The sequence below is a fragment of the Pomacea canaliculata genome, linkage group LG5 (assembly GCF_003073045.1).
Source record: "Pomacea canaliculata isolate SZHN2017 linkage group LG5, ASM307304v1, whole genome shotgun sequence".
NCBI classification, from domain to species: Eukaryota; Metazoa; Mollusca; class Gastropoda; order Architaenioglossa; family Ampullariidae; genus Pomacea; species Pomacea canaliculata.
Window position 1 is genome coordinate 165,939 of NC_037594.1, and position 19,133 is coordinate 185,071.

Below are 19,133 nucleotides of genomic sequence, written 5' to 3' on the forward strand. Positions count from 1 at the left end.
AAAACAAATTATTTATAGGAACTTCAAAGAATATTAATGCAGACTGCTACTGAAGGTGGCAATAGCTTGTGTGTGGGCAACGGAATATATATAGTTATACACAGCTTATCACGTTTTCAGTTATATACAGCATATAATAGATACGGCCTATCGTGAAATATATAGTTATATACAGCTTATCCTGTATCAGTTATATATATATAGTTTTTTATACATAAACAAGCGCTCGCTCTCTCATTCACTCCTTTATACGGATAAGGTTCATTCAAAAGAATCTTGTTTCGATCCACATATATATAGCTATTTTTTTATGCGGTCTCACGAACGATAAGACGCAACAAATACGTGCATTCACAGAGACGGACAAAGCTCAATATTCCACACGTGCGCACGGAGGGTCGGGAGGGGAAACGACCGTGAATAATAGACGACGCTGCTAACAAATCCAGACCTACAGGTAAATGTTCAGTTGTGCACCCCACACAAAGCCTGTCGACAGGCTACGCCGTTCTTAGGCGAGGAAAGCGAACTATGTAGCGACACGAGAAGCGCCCGGCAGGTGAGAAACCGTCGGCGCAATATGTTACCTGGACGCTCAGTACACGAAGCTGGCGTCACGAGGCGACGCTTCCTGGCGACGGAAACTCTGCTACAATGGCGGACGAAATATTCACCTTCACGATCCTTGCCTGCGGTTTCCTGGGAGGCAAAGCTGTTAAAATTAAGTGACGAAAAGTGTCTCTTTATTTTCACCATTCGCTTGTAAGGTAACGTACCGTGAGCCTGTTGTTCCTCGTTTTACCTTACCTGCGCTGATAGCCAGACCGCTCACCTTTATTGTTTAGGGCAAGTTCAGGTTAATTGTGCCCTACACTGCACCGGGAGCATCAGTCATAGACTTCAAGGCCGCCGAAAGCCAGCACGGGCCTCTTGCTTTGATCATTAATTACAATAGTTTATTGTTTTTCCAGTATATAACAGTATACTTACAAAGTTAGAATTTGACTAGCAATATCTACATTTCGTTTACTAACGTAACATAGCACCGTTTCTCGTTAAGGATTATGCAAGTGAACAACTACAGCATTAGTTCCAGGATTAACTGGAATCATTAAAGCCCTCCAGTCATTACCCAGCTGCCTATCACCAGTTCACAAGATATATTCCATGTCACTGACACAACCATTAGATTGTGGCATGCAGACATTGGCCTGTGCTACCAACATAACCATCAGTTAGTGATGTACAAAAATATGTTGTATGCAGCTGTTTGTGACATATTTATGTGTCACTGAAAGCTATTAGTCTTTGTGTTGCTCACTCAACCATCACATGACATAGTGATGTGTTTCATGGATGGACCATCAGGCCGCAACATACACATGTTGACCCAGATACTGTACTGGTGTATTTCCCAAATACTGGGGTATTACACAGATATTGCATATTATGTCTAGAGCATACTGGTGTATTACACATATACTGGCATATAGAGCACACTGGTGTATTACATAGAGCACACATTTGTCTATCATATACACACCTTCCTGTATTGATGAACAGATGAATGCATAGAATAACAGAAATTCCTGAAGCAATTCTCACTGCTGTCATAGATTGTCCACAGAGAACAGCTCAGGTAGAAAACTATGGCTGACCCTGTGGTGTCATCAAAGTATGGCAACAGACCACTGCTGGAGGTGCCAGCTCTAAATGTGGAGCCAGGCCTTTCAGGACTGGAGATAGGATCCCTGCAAGATATTGACTCCACACCGGAATTAGCCATGGGTCCACCAGCTCTTGTGTATAGGTGAGAAATGCTTGTCAAAATGGGGCTTTCTGTCCTTCAGTACAGGTTAGGGTTAAGTAGGCCTTACATCTAAGCCTTGAATAGAGGGCCTCATGATTTTCCACAATGGTGAAATGATAAACTCATCAAGATATTTCACTTTAATATAATAAAACTTACACAATTAATATCCCTTACAATCATCAGACCATGTCCTTTACCAGGGATCGGAGCACAATTTTGTAGCTCTGCAGAAAAATCATGCAGGCAGGAAGCATAAACTGGTTATCTGTAGACCTGTGGATAAGCATTGGAGCAAAATGTACAATACTTGTACTATACTGTGCTTCGATCACTTTATGCATACTAATTTCTTTGTATTGTCATAATTTAATCTGTTTTATACATGATCATAAAAATTAAGACTGACAAACTATATACTTATCACAAAAACTGCCATTAACATGCAATTTAATACACAGTATAATGTTTTCATTAGTACCACTTGTTACCTAATGATTTCTACATACAGTACTTGTAATTTCACTCTTATTTGAAAAACCAGATTTTTACAAAATCTGTGCTCTCATTTTTTTTTGGTATCCATTTCACTGTGAACAGACCTGGAGGAGTAGGCCAAGTTTCCTCATCAACACTACCGCCAAGTGTTGTCAATACACTGCAAGCACCAGGTGTTGTCAACACACTGCAAGCACCTGGGTTGCCAGGTAGCCTTTTTGGTCCTCCCCCAAGTCTACCTGGTATCCCCTACCCTGCAGCTGGCATCATGCAACACCCTGCACCTATGCAACTGCAGCCACGAGCACCACAGCTGTATGTGGACCCCAGTGGTAACATCGTGCATCCATCTCCCTACACAATGCAACACCCTCCACCACCTGTCATGTATCCTGGAGTTCACAGTTCATACCCTACCCCTCAGCATCCACAAAGTCTTCACTATTCTCCACCTGCAGCCCCTATGGGGTATGTAGGAGTTTTTAAATTGGAAGGGGTCTTAGAATTTGGCATTTTGACAACTGTACATTTCCGGGACCAGACCACTAATTTCAATAGTCTTCCTGAATTCCTGCGTCGTGAACTACACAAGACTTATGGAAAATACCCGGTGACAGATATCAAAATAATAGGACAAGGAGGAGAGTATCACATTTATGCGACGCCACGAGAAGCTGCAAATGAAGGAGCAACATTTGATGCCGATAACAGAATGATTCAGGGCTTCAATGCTGTGAGATAAGAGTCAAGTAGCTGCTTTTATTTCAACACAGACTTATTTATATCACTTGCCTTTTTCAAACCTGATGTTTTGAAAGCATTAACATGTTTAAGGGAAAATTGCCAATCTTTCTTTCTAATCTCTTTGTTGTATCAAGTCTGCAGTCTATGCTCAAAACCCTGCAACGAACATCTATTTCAGATTGCAATGGCATAACAAAAAGAAAAAAGATACTTAAGTGGAAACTGCAGATTGTATTGTGGTACCTTGTAAAAGCCAAAGTGAAGAAAAAGAAATGTATTTATGGCATTTCCATGTTGTCAGCTCAGATTGTGATAAATTATGGTGTGGTGGCAGAGTTAATAACACACCGTTATGTAAAGGTTTTTTTAATTTGAAAGCAAGTTGCTTCTTCACTTTGATGTATATTTGTTGCTTTGATCTTTCTGTGCATGTTGTGTTCATTTTGAATCTAGATTTGTATAGCATTGAACCTACTTCAATTTGTACATGTGTTATACAAATCTACTTATTCAATCATCACTTTAAATATCTGTACTTTGCCATTCACCTGACCACACCCTCCCATTACCTGGCTGCTGTTTGGATATAAACAGATACCTCTTTCCACAGCCTGTGCTAATGACATCATTTAATGGTGCCTGGATGTGGAGGCGGGGGGGTGATTATGTGACTAACAACAGTGAATGCACTGGCCAACAGAGTGGGGCTGTCCAACAGCTTCATGGTGAACTGTGGGCTTGTCAAGAACTTCATAATCAGATTGAGCCCGTCAAAGGAGTTTATGACCAACAGAGTGGGCTAGTTAAAAGATTATGGCAACAGACTGTGTTGAAGAAATTTATGACCAACTAGGTCAGAAGTGGGCAAACTATGTTCTACAGATGTATTTGGATTGACATATCTGCCAAAATGTGAAATGCACTTGTGATATTTTTATCCAGCCTAGGTTAATTTGATTGAAATTTAATTTATCAAGTACAACAGCATTAGAAATTGGCAATATGTAACATTTTAACACAGACAAGGTACAAAGAAAACAAATAACACGGCTGACATGTCTGTTGTAGCCATTAGAGAGCATTGGGGGCAGCTGCCTTCAAAGGAAAGGTTGGTTTTAAAGATTTATTGTGAGCGAATTTAAACAGCTTCACTTTACAGTTTACACAGTACATTCAGTAAGTGAATGCCTTTATGTACTCATTTGTTGTCCATTCCATTATTACTAGGTGTGTTGTGTAGTCACAAGGCATGTTTTTTTTTATATTTCACTGGCAAGCCGAATAGATTCGAATTTTGAAACCAGCCTAAGAAAAGAAAACTTTTCCCACCCCTTAACTAGATGGTTAATTTGCACAGACTTGTGCACTACCATGGTGCTGTGACAAAAAATGTTCCATCACCTCAAATGTCATTGTGAAAATCCACACTTAAGAAGCCAGCTGCATGCACATTGATGTTGTGACAGTCACGGTGACCATATCCTGCAAGTCAGTATAGTAGTATAGTACATGTAATAAGTTGACATAAAACTACCTACCTCGTTCTTTGTAATTAAAATGTTAATGCGAGAAATGCATCACTGTAAACATCACTTTGCTGACATATGACGACTGTCAGCCGTGGACCACCTGACTTATGCCCACGGACCACTAGTGGTCTGCAGACCACACTTTGAGAACCACTGAAGTAGAGGACAAAACTCTTCATCTGTTGTTGGTTATGCCAAATGTGCACTCACTGCTTGTGCCTCTCAAGACAAGGCAGGAAGGCGAGGGCCTGGGAGACAGATGCCTAATGTGGCTTTTATCAAAAGAAAATATTTTCTTCTGTGGAAGGGGAAGAGCTTTTTACACCCAACAGAAAGATGCTTTCTGGTGCAGAGCAAAGTAGCACTGCTGCATTTTCGGTGGCCAGTTAAAAGTAGCCATGCTAACACAAAAACACCGAGGAACAAAATAACAATGTGAAAAGCATTTGTGAAGCCAGTACCCTGAAGAGGTGTTTCCCACTGATGGTAACAGTTACATTCTGCCTTCAGGTGTGTTAATCGTTTTGACTTCAACTGTTTTTATGTCTTGTGTGATGAACACAAAAAACCCAGCCAATGAAGGAGGAACCACAGTGTGCATCTTGTAATCTTTGAATGAGCACTTCATCATGATGTACAGCAATAAGGATATTTTGTTACACACTTGTCTTTTAGTCAACATTGATTTGTGTTTTTCTGAAGGACAAAGGATGGTAGTAGTGTTCATATCATACTCGTCACGAGACAATGAGTGGAATTTAATAATAGCTTTACCTTTTGAAGAATGTATTATTGTTGCTTTTTTTCATTATGCATAGTATTTATTCTTTTGTAACGAGTCCAACCAATAATGTATTGAATTTCTCCTAGGATGTATCATTTTAAAGAATCATAAATTACAAAATAAATTTCAGGCAGTCAATAGTTGTTCAATAGTAGGAAATGTTGACTACTTTAGATCTTTAGAGACAAAATCAAATCCAACTTTATTTTTACCTTTACAGATTATTTGCAATTATTTTGTAAAGAAAAAAAAACCAACCAGTAGAACGTGATGCATATCTGGATGTAAATATACCTCCAATAATTAATAAATAAGTCTCCTGGAAGCAGGTAAGTCCAAGAGAGGCCAAACAGGTGTGCATCTTATACATCTGCTTTAACAAGGTCTCAGCAAACACACACACAAAAAACCCAGACATGATACGCTCAAACATAAAATATATATCAGCACAATGTCAGATACCTATGAGAATATAGTACTTTCATCAGGCCACCAAGGTGTCAGGTGAAAGTGTACCACTTGCTGACTGAAGTCTGCGCAGATCAGGGTCAAGAGTGATGAGACGGTTACTAGACTCAGCAAGTTCAGCAATGGAGACTCGACCATTCTGTCGAATAAATTTTGCAACAGCTTCCAACTCTTCCATAGTGATATAAATGAACTTGCCACGATCATCAATCACACCCGTCAAGTCCCCGCTAGTCTGGAGATCTTGTACTCTCTGGATGACGTCCTATGTAAGAGGAAAACAAAGGTTAAGAGTAATGGAAAGTTAACAGCAACAACTGTAACCGAAACAAACTACTAATAGGATAAGAAAAAAATAGGGAGAATTTGCTGACCTGTGTATTGAGCTTAAAGTGAGCTGCCAGGTCCTCCAGAATGACAACCTTGGTCTCCCGAATGTAGGTCATGAACTCCTGCAGCAGCGAGTGTGACTGCAAGCAAGGAGGGTCTTCTGTCAGCTTGAATTTATTTCTGTCAGCTTGCATTTACTTTTGTCAGCTCAAATTTACTTCTTTGCTAAAAGTATAAATGATATATATACACACACAAAAATCGGCCACGGTCAAATTTTAGTTTATTTTGTTCCTTGTTACTCCTTGAGGAGCATAGGGCCGCAACAACACCTCACCAGCAGATCCGATTTTGGGGAGCCTCCATCAGTTGGGCTGATGTGGTTCCGATATCCTTCACCTCGCTCTCTACTGTTTTTTTCCAAGTCTGCTTTGGTCTCCCAACTCTCCTCTTCCCCTGAGGGTTCCAGTCAAGTGCCTGCTTGGCAATGGTGTCGGTTTGCCAAGGGTCTGTCCTATCCACCCCATTTGTGTTTTGTGATGTCTTGGCTAGTGGCATTCTGGTTGGTTCTTTTCCACAGGCTGCTGCTGGAGATCTTTTTAAGCTACCTTATTCACAGAATATGGTGTAGGCATCGGTTGGTAAAGGTCTGGAGCTTGCTGTTGATGGTGTTTGTCACTCTCCAAGTTTCAGAACCATAAAGTAGGACAGCTTTCACATTGATGTTAAAGATGTGGATCTTACTGCGGAAGCATGATGCTAGGGAGTTCCAGATGGGGTGTAGACTGTTGAAAGCATGCTTGGCCTTGCTGATGCGGCTCTTGATGTCATGGTCCACTCCACCATCCTTGTTGCTCCTCAGATACACAAAGCAATCTGTTTCCAAGATGTTCTCTCCTAGATGTTGGATTGGAAGTTCCTGCTTGTTGTTGATTCTCATCACTTCAGTCTTCTGTCTATTGATCTTTAAGACAGTCTTCTCTGCTTCCTCTGCAAGCTTGCTCAGTTTGGTTTGTGCACGTTGCTGCTGATGAGATAGGAGACTAATGTCATCTGCAAAGTCCAGGTCCTCTAGCTCAGGGATGCCCAACCTATGGCCCGCGGGCCATATTCGGCCCGCGACGAAGTGCCATTCGGCCCGCGAAACTTCTGCCCACAGTGCAGGAAATCGGCATGTTATTAATAAAAAACCGAAAAAAAACCCGAAAAAAAGGAAGATTTATCCCTACGTAGGGGCGTCTCTCAATCTTTTTTTCGATGGACGAACATTTCGATTCAGTGCTCCGACTTGGTGTCTCTTCATGCAGCCGGACATTCAGAAGTTGGTTTCGGGAAAACAACTTCAAATATCCCACTAATTAGTACATAATTAATGGTAAGTACAACTTGGTTCTAATAAAAATGGTATCTGCTCTATTTTATTTTTTAATTTTTTTTTTTTTTTTTTTTTTTTTTTGGTATTTTTGCGAAGTGGCCCGCGACACGGCTGTCCGAAATGGATATGGCCCGCAGGCCGAAAAAGGTTGGGCATCACTGCTCTAGCTGTTTGGTGAAGGTCCACTGGATACCCGTGTTGTTGTCTTGAGTTGTCTGACGCATAATCCAGTCTATGCAACCCTGTCTTATGCCGGTCTTCATTATGAAAGGTTGAGTGCTGAAGTCGGAGGTGGTGGGCCGCAAGGCGCACCCTGAAATAACCACACCACCACGCAAAACTGCCTATGCCACTTGAAGACAGTATTGTTAGAAATGGTGCTCGCCCTGTGAAGATCCGCCAGGCAGGTGCAGTGCCGGGCTCCGTGCCTCAAAGGAGCCCACCCTCAGCTACTGGAGGTCCCTTCAACTCGTCTCGTGGAGCCAGGGGATGAGGAAGGAAAGCGACTGGCCAGAGTACCACCAAAACCAAGGACAACCCCAACATCAACATCATACATTGGAACGCAGAAGGGGTTACCAACAAGAAGATAGAACTGGAACAGTTCCTGTACCAGAACAGCATTAACATCTGCTGTATACAGGAAACCCATTTACAAAAAGAAAAGCCCTTCAAGATCAGAGGGTACCAAACATTTAGGAGTGATCGTCAGGGGAGAAAGAAAGGTGGAGTGTTGACCTTAGTCAGAAACAACATGAATGCAAGCGAAACGAAAAGATACATGGACGAGGCAGAATGCATAGAAGTCAAGGTCACCATCACAAACAGCGTCCTCCATGTCATCAACTACTACTGCCCCAGTGACAAGATGCTGTCCCTTGACACTATCCAGGTTCCAGACAGCGGCTTCCTCATCGCCGGAGACTTTAACAGCCAGTCCCAGAGTTGGGGATACAACATCCTTGACAAGCGAGGAGAAGATATCGAAACTTGGCAAGACGAGAACCATCTAATCCTTGTCAACGATCCCACAGATCCACCAACCTTCTACTCGCGCCGCTGGCACACAACAACAAAACCAGACCTGGCTCTCTGCACAGACGACATCCACAAGAATTTGAGCAGAACAGTCTTAGACCAGCTGGGAGGAAGTGACCATCGCCCAGTACTCCTTACCATCACAGGAAGTACGACACCTGAACCCCCGCAGCACGCCAGATGGAATCATAAGAAGGCACAGTGGGGGCTGTTCAGAATACGAACAAATGAGCTCACGAAAGACATCAAGGTGGAAGGAGTAAACATCAACAACGTCGTCAAAGATTTCAATGCCAGTATCATCAAGGCAGCCAAAGAAACTATCCCACGAGGGGTGCGAAAGGACTACACTCCGTACTGGACAGCAGAACTTCAGAGAGCTCACGATGACCTGACAAAAGCCAGAGAAGAAGCAGAAACCAATCCCAGTCAAGAAAACAACATCAAGCTGCAAGAAACAAATGCCAAAGTGCTAAGAACAAAAGTAGAGCGCAAGAGAAGAAGCTGGAGAGAAAAGACAGCAGGGCTGAATATGGAGAGAGACACCACCAAGCTGTGGAGGCTGACCAAGGCACTAAATGATGAGGGTAGCAAGGGACAGAAGATCACCCTTGAAGAAGATGGACAGACACTGACAGATAAGGCAGCAGCAAATGCATTTGCGCAAGCATATGCAAAGGAGAGCAGCATCACCATCCCACCGCATCTGCAAAAAGAATTCAGAAAAGAAGAGAAAGAAAGGAAAACAAATGGGGATGTCCATGAGTCGATGCAGCAAGATATCACCATCCAAGAACTGAAGAATGCCATCAAACAGCTGAAGAAGAAAAAATCTCCAGGTCCAGACAACATAACAAATGAGATGCTACAACACCTTGGCAGCACAGCCCTCACTAAACTACTGGACATTTTCAACCTTAGCTGGAGAGAAGGCCAGGTACCTCAGTGCTGGAAGGAAGCCAGGATGATCCCTGTTCTGAAAAAAGGGAAGAACAAGTCACGAATCTTGAGCTACCGCCCCATCAGCCTGATAAGCTGCGTCTGTAAAACCATAGAGCGCATCATCAATCAGCGCCTGCAGTGGTACCTGGAATCTGAAAGCATCATCATCCCAGAGCAAGCAGGCTTCAGAAGATACAGAAGCACCGAAGATCAGACAACGCACCTAGCGCAGGTCATAGAGGATGCTTTCCAAGCCCAGAAGGTCACCCTAGCGGTCTTCATTGATATGCAGAAGGCTTTCGACAAGGTCTGGAAGGACGGACTCCTGGTCAAGCTCCAGCGAAGCAACATCAGTGGCAACATGTACCGGTGGATCAAGTCCTACTTGCACAACCGAAGAGCCAGGGTGCTTGTAGACGGACACTGTGGCCGTAAGGTGCTGCTACGACACGGAGTACCACAGGGGGGGAGTACTCTCGCCGACCTTGTTCATACTCTTCATCAACGACCTGGTACCAGAGCTTCCAAGGGGAGTCCAAGCAGCACTGTATGCAGATGACCTGGTCATATGGTGCTCAGAAGAGTATGCAACAACAGCAACCTACAGGATGCAGCTTGCACTAGACAAAGTGGCACCCTGGGCAGACAACTGGTGCGTTACCATCAACCGTGACAAGACAACAGCCACTCTTTTCTCTCTCTCCACCAAAGCGCAAGCTGGCAGACTAAAGTTGGGAGACACTCCACTGACACTTGAAGACCAGCAGACGTACCTGGGAGTCACTTTTGACAAAAGATTGACATGGAAGCAACACATCCTGAACGCAGAAGCAAAAGCCAGAAGAAAGCTGAACATCATGAGAAAGCTGGCAGGAACACACTGGGGCGCCAACGAAAAGATCCTGAAGACCGTGTACCAAGGTACTGTAAGACCACACCTTGAGTACGGATCAAGCACCTGGATGACAGCAGCCAAGTCACACCTTCAGACTTTGGACAAGGTGCAGAACCAAGCACTGAGAGTAATAACAGGCGCCATGAGATCTACGCCAATAGACAAGATGGAGCAGATAACAGGCATACCCCCATTAAACAAGAGAAGGGAATGCAAAGCACTCGTGCAGGCCACCAAGTACAGGCACAGTGAAGACCACCTGATGAGTGCCAGACAGAAACAGCTGTCCTCGGGAAGGCTGAAAAGATCCAGCTTTGTGCGAGAGACGCAGGCACTACACAGAAAATACCAAACAAAGCTTCCTGCACAGGTCCAGGTACCGACTCTCTACCTCGATCCTCCTCCTTGGAAAGACAGAACAGGGAACATTACCATCTGCACCACAGTTCCTCATCTCACAACAAAGGATGAGCATAGCGACGTGAGCAAGAGAGCCCTGACGCTAGCCATGCTAGAAGAAAGGTACCCCCAGGAATCATGGATAAGGGCCTACACAGACGGGTCAGCCACAGACGCTATCCAGAGGGGAGGGGCCGGCGTGTACATCCAGTTCCCAAATGGACAGTGGCAGGCAGCAGCAATACCAACTGGCCTCCACTGTACAAACTATAGAGCAGAAGTAGAAGCCCTGGTCCACGCAGCAAACATCATCAGCAGCAGAGCAGACCATGACAGCCAGGTCGTCTTCCTGACCGATGCTCTGTCGGTGCTGCAGGCAGTCAACAATAACAAACTGCCAGACCTGGAAGCCGCGCTGCTAAACATCAAGTGCCTCAGAACGGCTCTGCAGTGGATCCCATCACACTGCGGGATAGATGGGAATGAGGAAGCTGACAGGATGGCTAAGTTGGGTGCAGAGGACGAGCAAGAAGACAATGCAGTCAACATGTCAGAGATGAAAACCATCATTAAGTCTCTGTACAGGCCACAGCAACCACTGGACAGTTACCATCAGCTGTCCAGACCGGACCAGGTCGCTATCTTCCGCCTCAGGACCGGGCACAACAGGCTGCTTCACCACCTACACAGGAAGTTGCACCTCGTGCCGTCCCCGAGATGCTCATGTGGAGAGGCAGACCAGACTGTAGAACACATCCTACAGGACTGTAGGAATCTCCGTACCCTGAGGAAAGAGACGTGGCCACAGTCGGAGACCCTGCACAACAAGCTGTACGGGCCAGTGGAGTCTCTACAGAAGACGACCAATTTCATATCAAGAGCTGGTCTCCAAGTGTGAAAGAGGCAAACGACAAAAAAAAAAAAAAAAATTATGAAAGGTTGAGTGAGTTTGCTGTTGTGGATAACTTGGCAGGACGAGTCTTCATACACCCCCTGGATAATGTTTACAAACTAAGGCAGAATACCACAGAGGATCATCAGCCTCTAAATGATGTCCCTGTCTACACTGTCAAATGCCTTCTCAAGGTCCACAAAAGTTATATAAAGGGAGGATTGCCATTCGATGGACTGATATGGATGATGATATGGAGGGTGGCAATGTGGTCAGTGCATGACATATCCTGGTGAAACCCTGCTTGTTCTGGTCTCAGTTATTTGTCTAGTGCCTTCTTCAGTCTCTCTAGAATTACCCTTGTCAGGACTTTACTGGGGGTGGACAGCAGCATGATTCCCTGCCAGTTGTTGCACTGAGAGAGGTTTCCTTTCTTTGGTAACTTGACGAGATGGCCTAGTGTCCAGTCTGTTGGTACTAGCTCTTGTTCCCAGATCTTGGGTAGGAGGGGCTGTAAAATTGTTGCTGTTGTTTCTGGGTCTGCCTTTAGTGCTTCTGGGCATTAGCCATCTGGGTCTGCTGCTTTGCCACTTTTCATGCCTTTGATAGCTTTGTGATTTCTGTGTTAGTGGGAGGGCTGATGTTGACGTGAGGTTTTTCAGCTGCTGGTGGTATGTCTGGTAAAGATGGATGAGGTCAATTCAGGATCTGTTTGAAATGTTCCATCCAGCGGTCTCTTTGTCCTTCATCGTTTGTTATGATCTTGTCATCTTTATCTTTCATCGGCTTGTTTGGCACATTATTTTGTATAGTCGCTTCATGTTTCCCTATATAGCTGCTGTCTCTGCTTCGTCTGTCATCTCATGGGTGAAGCATCTCTTGTCCTACCTGACAGACCACTTGGCGGCTGGCTTCCCAATATTCAGCTCAGAGATCTTCCTTCTCTTGCTGGTCTCGACACTGGTTGAGCTTCTGCTTCAGTCCCTTTCTCAATTCAGTCAGGTCTCTGGTCATCCATTCCTTGTTTTCTTTCCCTCTTACCGAGAACATCTGTACATGTTGTCTTCCAAATGCTCTTGAGTGTTGAGATCAAATCTTATGCCCTTATAAAAAGCAAACTTACAAAACTGCAATTCTATTTAAAATTCTAGCTGATTTTTTTTTCTATGAAAACTTCATTCTACTGAGTTGTAAATGAGAAACAATACAGTTTTTCACGATTACTAGACATTTCTTGATGGATTGTATCTGACTCGCAGACTGCATGTGCACAAATTTATGAGTCTAAAAGCCAAGTCTCACCAACAAGCACAATAATACAGATATCATCTAAAGTGACAGACTGCATGTGCACAAGTCCCACCAACTATCACACTGGCATTGATATTATCTGACCCTAACCCACACTGAGATTAAGATCATCTGACCCTAACTCAGAATGACCACTGACATTGAGATCATCTACTGACATCAAGATCAGCCTCCATGTCCTGCTGGCCCTCCTCATCCACAGTGAAAGCCTCCTTCAGTTTCAGGTACTCCTCGTGCTCCCGGCGCTCCTGTTCTTCTTTTCTCTTGCGCTCCTCTTCTGCCTGCAGCAAGAACATCATCAGAAGGATTGTGCTGAGACATATGTGGCCACTGGTTGACTATCATGGCTATAAATTAAAATATGGGCAGACAAATAAAAATCTCATTCATGCTCTTTTTCAGCATAAATGATGTATTTTGAGGGGCCTCACTTTGTACAGCACTCATACAAAATATCTTGTCCTTATGGTAAAGGGTATCATGAACACACAATTTTGTCACTGCTGGGTATCCCAGAAGAATCCCAGTAGTGCAGAGCATGGCAGAAAGATTTTGAAAGGGAAACTATACAGTTTATTTTTTGGAATTGAAATAAATTGCTTGTGACACCAGTTCTGTTTTCAGGCACACCTCAAACAGCACAGGCCCGACTGGTTAAAAGTTCCTTAATGATATAAATGAATAAAGTGACCAAAACATGTAAAGTGTCTATCTTATTCTCCTGTTTATGCACATGGTACAAATTATAATTTATTAAGCATCATGTCCTCTTTGTGCACACAGAGCCAGATTAATGACCCATATTTCTGAGCGCATGTTTTGTTTGACTTGGTTACACCTCTTGTCTGACAATATGGCTCAATATACCAAGAGCAGACAAACTTACCCTTGCTGCCTCCTCCTGTTTCTGAAGTTCTTCTTCCTTCTTTCTTCTCTCATCTGCTTCTTTTTCACGTTTCTTTCGTTCCTCTCTTTCTTGCTCCATTTGCTGAAACAACAAAAAAGAGCAAAATCAGGGTAATGAACAATATGAAACAAAGGCTCAATAGACCTCACTATTTCAACAAAACACAGTTACAACTAACAAGCTTCAAGAAAAATTGCAGAATTCTAGGACCAATGCCATATGACAAAAAATATATTTTATGAGGTTAATTTGATCATAATAAACTTCAAGACAAATTGATAATGATCGATAATGCAAGTAATACGTCAAAGCACAATTCAGTTCAATCTATGGAAGATGTTTTATGCCAGTTACATCTATTTATCTTGTGATTAATAATGAGGCATAGTTTTTAGTACTGTATCCTTGTTAAGATGCAGAAAATCTTGAGTTCATCAAATTACATCTCCCCCATCACCAGTGCTTCCTGCACTTCTCAAGTCATTTATTAATCAAATCAAAATCAAATCAAATCAAAACAGACTTTATTGTCTGCCCAGGAGGACAGAAATTTGTCTTTGCTCACATACCCATACAGACATTTAACACACAGTTAGAAGTAAAAGTGAGGAGTAAAATAGTGTTGATTGCACCAGTCCATCAAGGCAGTGTATGTTTATCCTAACAACAAACCTTGGGTGACCAAGGGCCTAAAAGCACTGCTTAACAAAAAGAAACATTTGTTCATCACGGGCAGAAGCCCACGACAGAAGATTAGTACATAGAGAGGACCATGATGCTATCCGTTGGGTGGGCAGAGGCTCTACGAGCATACTAGTTAGTCCGCTTTCAGTAGTTTGCCGGTGGACCAACGAGTGTCGACGAGATTGAAACAGAGGTCGAGTTAGCTCTCGCCATAAACCCGATGTGTCAGAATGCGGCTCGTGGTGACATCTTGAGCTCGCTGGAGGGACCTGCCAGACGTCGAGTTATGATGCTTCCGCATGACGCAAGAGATACGCCGAGAAAGATCTTGGGTGTCCTAGTGGAGGCGTACGGCGAACGGAAAGAAAAAAAATTCAGTGCCACAGCAACGTGATGAGGTGGTTGACGAATACGCCGCGAAGCTCCAGAATTTAAGCAGGCGAGGTAGAAGGCGGCGCAGAGCGTCGAAGTGGCGGCGATTGACACCATCTCGGAGGACTGCAGCCCGACCGGTCAGGGAAAGTGACTGCCCCCGTTTTCCGTAACAGGATGACAGGGAAATAAAGTGTAGCTGGCCTGACTGGAAAGTGTCCGACGGCGGAGGTTGTCATTTATGGCAGTTGAGTGATGGCGTTGCTCGACACCGGCAGTGAGGTAACGACGGTCACTGACGGTCACTGGTAAATAGCAACAGGTGTTGATAGGTAATAAAAGACCCTCTCTCCATTAAACAAATCTTTGTACTTGGACTGGTCTTATATCGATCCACTGGATAACAGTGTTTTATAGAACTGTGGATCACGCTTTTCTTTTTTTTCATTTTCCTATTTATCATTGTAAAGGTTGGCAGACTGGCCAGTTGTAATGGTGTTGGTTTCTCTGTCGCGCAATGGATGCTTAATCTGACCAGCATGCAGGTTCGGCAAGTGAAGTGTTTCTATTTGTCTGAGGCTGAGCTGCCTCTTCCTACACTCTTTGATCTCGGGCAAATTCAGGGAAATTCACAGGTACTGAAACTTTTCCACCCAGCTGCATTGTGTTTAGGTCAGTGTGTTCCATGTTACTGGTCAGATTTATGGGTTCCGCCTTGACCATCCTTTTAGGTCATTAATGGGAGTGGTGGTAACTTGACCAGTGCACTCTTGGTGGTCTAAACTCTAACTAAACTTTGCTAAAAGTAGAAAATACGATCATCATGTACTTTGCTGCATGTTCAGCAGAGTAGATTTTGGACCTATTAGCTTCAACAATATTGTCTGGTAATAAATGTGTTTTGTGTTATCCTGCATATTGCTCCGTGTGTCTTTCTGGACTGCTGTTTGCTTCCTCAGTGCCAGGATAGTGCTCTGTTCTCAACTGTGTCCCTAAAACTTCAGGTGAAGTACTTAGATGAATCTTTCTTTTGACTGTGAGAGTCGTGAGATGTTGCTCTATGTAATGTCACATTTTACTTTTTAATTTCTGTACAACACATTGAGCCTGCTTATAGGGAAACTGAGCTATAAAATCTACAGAGATCTTGTCAGCTGATTGGTAATGTCAAAGCTAATTGAGCTTACTGCCTGTAGGAAAATGTGCTAAACGAATGCTATTATTATTATTGGAATTATAATTATCCCTCTAGCACACAGTCAATATCAGATTTATACTAAAAAAGACACAAACATGTGTGCAAGTAAACATCCTTGACTCTCTAGACTACAATGTTGTTACTTTCAGATTAACTAGAAGACAAACATTCATACAAGTAAACATCTTCACCTTTCTAGACTACAATGTTGTGACTTTCACATTAACTAGAAGACAAACATCCATGTAAGTTAACATTTTCCACTCTCTAGACTACAAAGTTTTGACTTCCAGATTAACTAAATGAGATCAAAAGCTTGGAGTACCTCCCTCATAGCACGTTTCTCAGCCTTCTCCTGTAGCTTACGCATCTTTTTGGCACCAATTTTTCCCTCTGCCTGGAGTACAACATCAAGATCTTCTTCCCCATCACTTTCCTTCTCTTCTTCCTCATCTGTGTGGTTTTTACAGCCACCAGTGGTCATATTACCATCACACCATCAAATTATTTCCACAAGGGCCATCTTTTCCACAAATACTTCACAGATTGACTCTTTTACAAATATAAGAGTGTGTGTGTGTGTGCACATGCAAGCGATGTGTGCGGTCAGTAGCTTCTAACTAGAACCTGATGAAATCATCAGCATCATTTGTGGCTACAACCTCATTTTCCTTCACAGTAGTAATTAAATTTCAATATCTAAGCACTTCATTATATGTCCTGAAGAAGACATTTATTTTGTTATGAAAAAAGATATTTTGATTGTAACTAGAAAAAAATCTCACTTTGTTCCTCCAGGGTTAGCATTACTTAAGTTGTGTTAATAGCTGCAAGCATGTAAATATAGCCATACATCATAACTTTATAGTAACTGGTTGGGTAAACTGGTGATAAATCACTATGAGGCACTGATTTCTGAAACAGAGGCTAATACATTGTAGTGTTTCTTTCACAAACTGCTATTAGTATTCTTTACTGTGTAATATATGTATATGTATATGTATATGCATAGCTGCATTTGATTACATACAGATGTTAACACATTCATTTATGTTAACTTTATTCGTGCAAATATACAGCTACACATCATAACTTTATAATAACTAATTATGATATAGTTTGTGAACAAAACAACACAATATATTATTTTTAGCCTCAATTTCAAAAGCCAGTGCCTCATTGTGATTTGTCTGACGGAACTGGAGTGACTTTCTTACAGATTCTCCAATTTACCTGACTCATCATCTCCTCCTCTCATACGCATTCGACGACGTGGGCCTCGTCTTCGGACTCCTGGTGGACCTTCTGCTGCTCGAGGGATGGCACTTGGTGCTCTCACTGCCACTTCTGGGTTTTCAGTTTTAGCTGAAACGTGTATGTACAACGCTAAAGGTGCAATTGTCATGGTCTGGCTTGTATTTTATTGTTACCAGCTCATTTTTCTCTTTCTTACAACAGAGAGCGAGGCAAAGGACGTCAGAACCATATGGACCCAACTGGGGAGGGGGGGGGTGCCCAAAACCGGGTTTGCTGGCGAGGTGTTGTTGTGGGCTTATGCCTCTAGAGGAGTAACAAGGAATAAGCTAAACTTCTCTTTCACACGTGTGTATTGTTGATGCCGAGAAAGAGAAAGAATTGCTCTGTTCTGTTTCAGCATCAGTTTTGTGCATATTGGATCTGCATGTTGCGATTAAATATATATTAAAAAAAAAAAGTACGAAGACGCAAACAAGAAAAATAATTAATCTCAATAGCTGATTATGATCACTTAAGGCGCAGCATAACGAAGACTAAACAAAACAAATCCTGTTAAACTACAGTTTGAGTCTTTCCCCCAGCTGATACATGGCAGTTGTCAAACCCATTTAATTTTCAAGATTATCAAGTATTAAAAAATTATATTTTCATAGAGATAATGAGTTTTCCTTACACGAAGAGAACTTGTTGACGAGGCTCACGATTAAAATGATGAACATAATAAAACCTGCCACAACAGAGTACATCGTGAATGGGTCGACCGCCGCCATCTTGACGTTGTAGCCAAGGAGTTATCTCCCTTGCATGGGAGACAACATGGACGTGTACTACAAGTTCTTGGTGACGAGTTGTGAGTGCACTCAGCGTCTGTGGACAACTTCTGGGTGCACGAACTCGTATGCACGTCCCTTGGTAGCCCCCTAAACGCACTCAAAACTTGTATGCAAAGTTCATGCTCAGATGGGTACCCACGGACGTGTATACAAATTACTACTTCCCATTGTTTTCGTCGCACACGCGAATTGTGATCTAAATGACGTGCGCAGTATTCCGCTACAGATATCAATAATAATAATCTGGGTAGCGATCGGCAGCCACAAAAAATAAAAATAGCTTGAGCAGGCGATAGGTTCAATCAAGACAGGATGAGAATTATTGCATCCTTTTTGTTTCAAAGATGGAAAATTTCTGAGGGCTTCACATTTAATACACGTAAACATTACGTTTTAAATGTGCTGTGAACAAGTTTCACCCTCTCTGTAAATGCAATTATATTTTACCAACTTTTGCCAGTCCTGGATCGCCTCATTGTATGTGCCAAGGTGCCTTCCCTTCACCCAGACATGCAGCCGTCCTACTGGGCATGAGAGAATACATCCAGTAGAATTGTCACCGGATAGTAAACTCTTATCATAATAATAATAATGTGATTTATATAATCACGCTGACGAAGAAGCATGCTTTCGATGATAGACAACATGCAGGATAGATAATTAGTGAATAACTATGTTCTGTTGCAAAAGATTGTTTGAAATAGTAATGTAGCAGGCGTGCTTGTTTAGGGCAGCGGGTACTGTTGATAATTCCCTCCACCCCGCACCCCTTTCCACCCCATGCTTGCTCGCGCGAGCGGGAGACAGACAACAGACAACAAACTGTCCAGTATAAATAGCAGACAAAAGTCAGTGCTTGCACCTGTT

At 42.9% G+C, this 19,133-nt stretch overlaps 2 protein-coding genes across 3 annotated transcripts; one reads left to right on the plus strand and one right to left on the minus strand.

The window, feature by feature from the left end:
• The first annotated feature begins 405 nt into the window (after nucleotides 1-405).
• LOC112565294 (splicing factor 3A subunit 2-like) lies at nucleotides 406-5,173 on the plus strand. Of its 2 annotated transcripts, none has more exons than XM_025240672.1 (3): nucleotides 406-767; nucleotides 1,628-1,810; nucleotides 2,411-5,173. In XM_025240672.1, the coding sequence occupies exons 2-3, from the start codon at nucleotides 1,650-1,652 to the stop codon at nucleotides 3,048-3,050; spliced, it is 801 nt and encodes a 266-aa protein (XP_025096457.1). In that variant the 5' UTR covers nucleotides 406-767; nucleotides 1,628-1,649; the 3' UTR covers nucleotides 3,051-5,173. The 2 variants fall into 2 exon arrangements, with proteins under 2 accessions (XP_025096457.1, XP_025096456.1); XM_025240671.1 differs by having other exon boundaries at nucleotides 407-767; nucleotides 1,617-1,810.
• A 182-nt stretch (nucleotides 5,174-5,355) lies between these two features.
• On the minus strand, nucleotides 5,356-18,251 carry LOC112565293 (DDRGK domain-containing protein 1-like). Its single transcript, XM_025240670.1, has 7 exons — nucleotides 18,107-18,251; nucleotides 17,410-17,541; nucleotides 16,502-16,629; nucleotides 13,902-14,003; nucleotides 13,174-13,296; nucleotides 6,208-6,303; nucleotides 5,356-6,098 (listed from the first exon to the last, which is right to left on the minus strand). Exons 1-7 carry the CDS (start codon nucleotides 18,201-18,203, stop codon nucleotides 5,850-5,852), a joined length of 927 nt encoding a protein of 308 aa, XP_025096455.1. The 5' UTR covers nucleotides 18,204-18,251; the 3' UTR covers nucleotides 5,356-5,849.
• Nucleotides 18,252-19,133: the final 882 nt, after the last annotated feature.

What these genes read in the sequence shown, in the direction of transcription:
- LOC112565294 (XM_025240672.1), top strand. Translation starts at nt 1,650, where the DNA reads ATGGCTGACCCTGTGGTGTCATCAAAGTATGGCAACAGACCACTGCTG. An exon ending in CCACCAGCTCTTGTGTATAG is followed by an intron (nt 1,811 to 2,410) that starts GTGAGAAATGCT and finishes CACTGTGAACAG; the next exon opens with ACCTGGAGGAGTAGGCCAAG.
- LOC112565293 (XM_025240670.1), bottom strand. Translation starts at nt 18,203, where the DNA reads ATGGCGGCGGTCGACCCATTCACGATGTACTCTGTTGTGGCAGGTTTT. An exon ending in AGAAACGTGCTATGAGGGAG is followed by an intron (nt 14,004 to 16,501) that starts GTACTCCAAGCT and finishes TTGTTGTTTCAG; the next exon opens with CAAATGGAGCAAGAAAGAGA. An exon ending in AACAGGAGGAGGCAGCAAGG is followed by an intron (nt 13,297 to 13,901) that starts GTAAGTTTGTCT and finishes TTCTTGCTGCAG; the next exon opens with GCAGAAGAGGAGCGCAAGAG.